General features: G+C 49.7%; 1 protein-coding gene across 2 annotated transcripts in view; it reads left to right on the top strand.

The window, feature by feature from the left end:
* Window positions 1-7,104, top strand: part of LOC110586266 (alpha-tectorin) — a 188,285-nt gene that overhangs the window by 154,774 nt on the left and 26,407 nt on the right. For both annotated transcript variants that reach the window (XM_044919222.1, XM_021696471.1), the window contains one exon: window positions 4,819-5,380. In XM_044919222.1, the coding sequence (XP_044775157.1) occupies window positions 4,819-5,380 (562 nt within the window). The remainder of the gene's footprint in view (window positions 1-4,818; window positions 5,381-7,104) is intronic.

Below are 7,104 nucleotides of genomic sequence, written 5' to 3'. Positions count from 1 at the left end.
TTCTTTCTTTCTTTCTTTCTTTCTTTCTTTCTTTCTTTCTTTCTTTCAGATTTTATTTATTTGAGAGAGACAGAGGGAGAAAGAGAGCGCACACGAGCTCGAGCAGCAGGGAGGAGCATAGGAGAAGGAGAAGCTGACTCCCTGCTCAGCAGGGAGCCCAACGTGGGGCTTGATCTCAGGATCCTGGGATCATGACCTGAGCTGAAGTCAAACGTTTAACCGACTGAGCCACCCAGGCACTCCCAGGGTCCATCTTTCTAAGTCACCCAGAAGTCCTAAGTGCTCAAGCTGCAAACAGTGTATAGCTTGCAAATCTCTGACATGAAGATCGAGTTCAGGATGCTTGAAGGTTCTTTTCTTTGGGGGCCTGAGGGATAGATTTTAGCATTTACTTTGAATTATTAATATGCATTACAGGATCTGCTTGTTCATTGATTTGCATTTGTTTTTCCCGTGATGTTTATTAGTCACCATCTCTCCCGGAGACAAGAATAATGACCATCACAATGACAGTGTGCAGTGAAGTGTTGGGGGAAACACAGCAGGGGCCCCCGGGTTACTGCTGGCGCTCCCAGAACTGGAGGTGTCATGGAAGTGATTCCTTGGGACGCAGGGTCCCTCTATGACTCTGACCTTGCCTTGCACTAAGCAGTACTGAAGGATGTAGGGAAACCACTAAGACAAGGGATGCTAGAAATAAACGTGCTATCTATATCCCAGAGAGGGTCACGGGGTTGAGCAGCAGAAGGCAAGCCACTCCTGGGGGCACCACAGCAGTCCACGTCCCAGCCATCCAGGGCCAGAGCTCCGCAGAGACGGGCTTTCCCCTACCGTGGCCCCTGGGCTTCAGCACAACCAGGAGCTTCGTGGACCAGGACAAGGGGAAGACTGTCAGGATCTTCACAGCCAGTGTCTCTATTTACTGGCAATCCTGTGGCCACCAGAGAAGAGAGAGGGTTTGAGCATCACCCCGGCTCAGGTTAGTTTGATGGGCTTATATTGAGGCCCATTCTGTGCCAAGCTCTGGGGGTAGCAGAATGAATCAGACATGACCTCTGTCCCAAGAGAACTCAGAGTCTAGTAGCAGAAACAGATGTGTTAGCAGGTTATCTGGATGTAATGGGAAGCGCTCCAAAAATGTGCCATGTGGAGGGTCATGAGCCCACAGGTTGCCTCCACCAGCCTCGGGGGCTTCAGGGAAGGCTTTCTGGAAGAGGTAACCCAGAGCTTAGCCTTAAAGGAGTATGTCAGGCAGGCTGAGAATGAGATAAAAGCATTCTAGGAAAAGAAAACAAAGTGTGGGGGGCGAGGAGACCTCAGGACAGCTGGAGAAGCTATAGAAGCAGATCAGGGCCAGTTGCATAAAGGAAAGGTCTCTGCTAAAGATCTGGTATGTGGTCTTATTCCTAATGCTTAAGTATTTGCAATACATATCCTGACACTCATCCCCATGCCCTGTTCTCTTTCTCCTCTGTGCCTTCCTGCTCCAGTCATCAGGCTCTGCTTCATACCAACCTCTTCCTTTTGGGGCCTCCTCTCCCTCTGCTTCCTCTTTCTCTCCATTTGTCACTCACAAAGAGAGACAGTACAGCGGGGCTGGGATGGAGGTGGCATTCGTGGGGCTTCAGAGGCAAAGAGAAGCCGAGCCTGCCTGTCTGAGTTGGAGGAGGTTCCTTTCTCAGGGTCCTCCTGGGCAGTGACAATTTGCAAGCCCTTTGGCTTGAATCTGATCCTATTGCCTTCCCCCAAGGTATGGCCTCCTGCTTGGCACCCCGCGGCCAAGAATGCAGAATGCAAGGAAACACAGGAGGAAAAGCAGGCTGGTACTTGTGAGCCTTTAGAGGCACAGCTTTTAGTTTACTGGTGTGGGTCTCCCCTTCCCTCCATGACCTTCCGCATCTGTGATCTGTGTCTGCACGGGGACCACATCACCACCTCTGGGTCTCTTGGTTGAGAAAGTTGTGCTCCCTGGGCATAATCTCCCTCCTCCTCCGTCCTCCTGCACTCCTGAAATGACCTGTCACACCATCCTCTTCACCTCCTCCCTTCCAGGTGCAGAGAATGAGACATCCCCTCCCCTCCACAGCCACTCCCACCTGTCCATCTCTGTTTTGCCTCTCGGGGATCTTGCCTGTCATCTTCTCTCCCTCTTGTGTTAGTTAGGTCCTTCTCTTCGACCCATAAACATGTTCATTCGAAAGCAAACCTTGACGCCCATTCACCACCAGCTTCTACTCAGTCCCTCTCCTCCCCTTCCTTTCTAGTTTCTTGGAAAGAGAGATCTTCCTGGAAGATCTGCTTCCATAGCTCCGATTTGCTGTTGAACTGTGCCATCTGACTTCTGGTCTCCTCACTCTACTCAAGTTCTCTTATGAAGGCACCAGTGGCTACTTCTCTGCAAAATGAGGGGGTCTTTGTCAGGTGTGATCTCATGGCCTCTGTCAGGTGTGATATTGTGTACAAGGCCTTCCATGATCCAGGCCCTCCCCACCTCCCCATCTTTATGTCCCACCATTCCCAAGGCCATATTTTATGCTCTAGCAGCACTAATTTGCTGTGGTTCTTCCTATTTATTAGGCTTTTTCTCTCCAGTTTGACCTGTGCTTAGGCTGTGCCCTTTTCTTGGGATTCCCTATTCTTCATCTCATTCCTCCTCGACTGGCCAACACTACTCATCCTTTAGGACCAGGTGTGTGTGTGTATCATCTTTTGCAGGCATGCCTGATTCTGTCCCCAGGCTGAGTCTGGTGCTGTGCATCTATTTATCTTTATCATTGCTTTTATCAGATGATGTTTTTAGTATTGATTTATGTACTTCTCTCTGCCACATGAGTGTGACTAGGGGAAGGGCCCTGTGCTTTATTCCAGCATTTAGCACAGTGTGTGGCACACAATGGTGCCAAATGAATAAATAAATTCTGCCTAGACAAATAGTCATAGAAGAGGAGACAGTTGACTCGCAATGTGAAGCATGACCATCGCCCCATAGAGAGGAGGACAAGGGGAAGGGCATCATTGCTGGGTTAGGTCAGGTTCCCTAGAGGCAGAGTCTGAGCTGGGGATCCTTAGGAAAGTGGGGGATGCCCCAGGGGAAGAGAGCTCAGCAAGGACGAGGTCTGAGCTGGAGACCAGATTCAGCCTGGGCCACCAGGAGCTCTGGCACATGACCTGCATACAGAGTTGGTCCCCTGGTCCCCTGTGTGGGCTTGTCATTGGCCAAGAGCTACCCTTGGAGTGGAGGGGGGCAATGGAGTGGGGTCATAATCTTCTGGGCTTCCAATCGGCCAAGGCCAGCTGTGAGTTATCATTAGCCCATAGTCACGGTGGCTGAGGATGAGGGCCCCGGGCAGGATCCAGAAAGCACCATCACACTTTCAGCAAAGAAAATGGCACAACTTGGTCCATTTGGGGAACTGCAAAGTGTTGAGTATTGCTGGACTAGGGGAAGTAAGTGAGTTGGGTCTGAGAGATGTGGGGGCAGCTCCTGGAGAGCCCTTTGTGATCTGCCGAGTGTATGAGACATTTTACTCAAGCCATGGAGAGGGTATTGGATTAACGGCTTTCAATTGCATTAAAAGATGCTGGAGTGGCAGTGGAGAGTGAAGGGAGGAGAGGGGCAATACCAGAGCGGAAGACCAGTCAGGAGAATATGCAGTAGTCAAGGTGAAGGTGGTGAGGGTCTGAACCACAGCAGTAGCCGTGGGGATGGGAGCTGTCGGATACAAGAGAGATTAAGGTCAAAAGGGAAGGTGTTTCTAGTCAGGGAGCAGTGTTGGCAGCCACCTACCTCTCTGGAGAGGGAGACCTGCTCTCCTGGCCCTTACAGTAGTCTTATTTCCTATCAGGTACCCACCCAGGCCAGGGCTATAGGATTTGGCTCATCTGAATCGAAACAGGGCAGTGCAAGGGCAATGTACTTCCAGGGTTGTATGTTAAGGGATTTCCTTGTTTTACGAATGAAAAATACATGAGGGGAACCATGTGTCAAGGGCCCGCTCAGCATGAGGCATTGCGCTGGGCACCCAGCAGGGAGCAAGGGGAAGATTGAGATGAAGATCAATAAAGTGTGGTTCCTGCCCTCAAGTTGCTCATGGTCTTGTAGGTGAGACAGAAATGTAGGCAACTAACCATAATATAAGGCAGATTGTGATGCTTGCTTCCACAGCGGCGCACACGTGCTTGATCTTGGCCAAAGGTGAAAAGGAACACAAGTATAAATAACATTCTGGCTGCCCAGATGAGGGAGTGATTAATTCTCACCACAGGCTCCAACAGTCTTGCTTTACAGAAGAGGCAACATCGGAGCAGGGTCTGGGGGCAGAGAGGGCGGTTGACGGGTGAGGAATGGCATCCTAGGTAAAAGGACCAGCAAAGGCAAGTCATTCTTTAGGGGGTGGAAAAAAACAATCTCAAAGGAAAGAATAAACTGGGGTTTACCTAAAACAAATCCACAATACAGCTGGAAATAGAAACACCAGAGTTCTACATTTTGGTATTTTAGTCTAAACTTTAATTGAATTCTTATTACCCTCTCATTACCTTGGAGAAAACAGTTTAAACTCCTGGGGGGAAATAATGCTATGTAAACAGAAGGCACGGAAATAAATAGGTATATTAGTGTACAAAGGATAGTCATTTAAGTCTGTTCGGATCCTAATAATAATAGTTGACTGATATAAACGACACTACTTGCCAAGATTACATTCAACCTGCTCCGACCCCCCTCTGGGGCTGCCACTCTCGAGACAGATCGTCCGGAGAGGTGGGTGTTCTCTGGGCCAACCGTGTTTCTCTCCCGCAACCCTCTCTCTCCTGTAGGTCAACAATGAACGCTTGTATCTGCCTCTGAAGCTGGGACAAGGGAAAATAAATATCTTTTCCTTTGGCTTCCACGTGGTGGTGGAGACAGAGTTCGGCCTCAAGGTCGTGTATGACTGGAAGAGCTTCCTGTCGGTCACAGTCCCCCGGAGCATGCAGAATGGCACAGTCGGCCTGTGTGGCCGCTATAACAGCAACCCCGAAGATGATCTGGAGATGCCCATGGGTCTGCTTGCTTCCAGCGTCAGTGAGTTTGGGCAGAGCTGGGTGAAGAGGGACACCTTCTGCCAGGTTGGCTGCGGGGACCGCTGCCCTTCATGCGCCAAGGTGGAAGCGTTCTCCAAGGTGCAGCAGCTGTGCAGCCTGATCCCCAACCAGAACGCCGGCTTCGCCAAGTGTCACAGCAAAGTGAACCCCGCCTTCTTCTACAAGAACTGCCTGTTTGACTCTTGCATCGATGGGGGCGCGGTGCAGACCGCCTGCAGCTGGCTGCAGAACTACGCCAGCACCTGCCAGACTCAGGGGATCGCCGTGACCGGCTGGAGGAATTACACGTCCTGCTGTGAGTCCTTCCCCCTCCCTCTCTCCTCAGTTGCTGTGGGCGGGCCACTATTCCAGCTCCACAGAAGTCCACGGAGCAGAGCCCTCTAAGGATATGCACTTGGAATTGAATCTGACCTCTGAAACAAGATGTGTAACCTCCCAGAGCCTCCATTTCCTTATCTGTAAAATGGGAATAATACCCCTTATTTCATGTGTTGCTCTGGAGACGAAATAAGATCGCATGCATAAAGCACAGAGCACCGTATATGGCATTTAGACTCGGCAAGGGCACAACAATTTTAAGAAAGGACTAATGGGGGGAAGAGTTAGTTAGTAGGTTCGTTTGTTCGAGAACCTCATGGGCCCATCACGGCGCTTGTCATTTACATGCTTTCTCTAAGTGTGCTATTCTGTTGGATTCATATATGTCAAGTGTCCGTCTTTGTGTTTACGAAACATAGCAGAATGTTAAAAGCATGAGAAAGAGAATTAGAGCCCCTGGATTCTAGCTTTGCTCGGTCCTTAAGTGTTGGTGTGACCTGGGAGCAATTTGCTTTTCCTCCCCGGTTCTTAGTTTCCCCCTGATGATGCTTTGATAATGCCGCTGCCTACACCCTTTATGCTACAGAAACATCCAGAGGATCAAATTAGGTAGTTGAAAGCATAACACACTGTACGCATGCCAAGTGGTGTTGCTGTTATATTAACGGTTTGCTCTGAGCCAAGCCCAGTGCTAAACGCTTTATCAACATTATCTCGTTTATTCTCCTCAATAACCCAATTAGGGAGAAACAGAGACTCAGAGGAGTTAAATAACTTGCCTAAGGTCATACAATCTCAGTGGCAAAGTCAGGATTCGACCTTCTAACCCCAAAGCTCAGGCTGTCAACTCATATACACTGTACTGGTGTTATGTACTAGAATAATTTGTCTGCATTGAGCACATCATAATAGGAAAAGATTGGGCGGAGAAACCCCTAGTGGTCTTTGGCCGGTCTGCCGTGGTCCATTTTCCCATCTCGATCTCATTAGCGACAGCAAATTTCTTCTAGGCCTAAGTGTATGAAAAGGTTACAAATGGATGCTGAACGCACAGAACTCTAAATAAATGATCCAGTGGGGGTCCCAAAGAATAAACTCCCTTTCCTTCCTGGAAAAGGGGTGATTTCGATGAAAACCCAGAACCAGGGTTGTAGTTTAATGTTCCCATGGCTGGTTTACATCCCACATAATTGGATTCATGCAGATTGGGGATGGGGGGGGGAGGATGGGAGGAAGTAGAGAGAGGGAGGGAAAGATGCTAATACCATTTCAGCCAGGCTTGGTCTCTGAGTGAGAGGTTGTGGGGATGATGCCAGCAGGAGTCACTGTCCTGGACGAATTGGCCTCTGGTGAATGCAGTGAAATAAATATGCCTGTAAAAAAGTCAGGGTCTGGATAAGTCCCCAGAGCTACTCTGGATTCATTGGGGTCAGCACGGGGGTAGCCAGAGAGCTCGCCTTCACCTAAATCAGAAAACCGGGCTTTGGACCTGGGGTCGTAGATATCTTGTGGGATGGGGAAACTCCATTGGGAAAGAGACTGCCTGCTTCCTCCTGAGACTTTCTGTAAGGAGTTCTCTCTTTTCCTGTAGCCAGGTCATGGTGGTTGAACTACTCCCTGGGGCAGCTGGGATGGGGGTCAGGACACAGTGGACGCCAAAAACCATTGCTTCTAGCTGCCATGCACAGGGAAATCATAGGC

This window comes from Neomonachus schauinslandi, chromosome 11 (assembly GCF_002201575.2).
Source record: "Neomonachus schauinslandi chromosome 11, ASM220157v2, whole genome shotgun sequence".
Lineage (NCBI taxonomy): Eukaryota > Metazoa > Chordata > Mammalia > Carnivora > Phocidae > Neomonachus > Neomonachus schauinslandi.
This window is presented reverse-complemented; position numbering and strand designations above follow the sequence as displayed.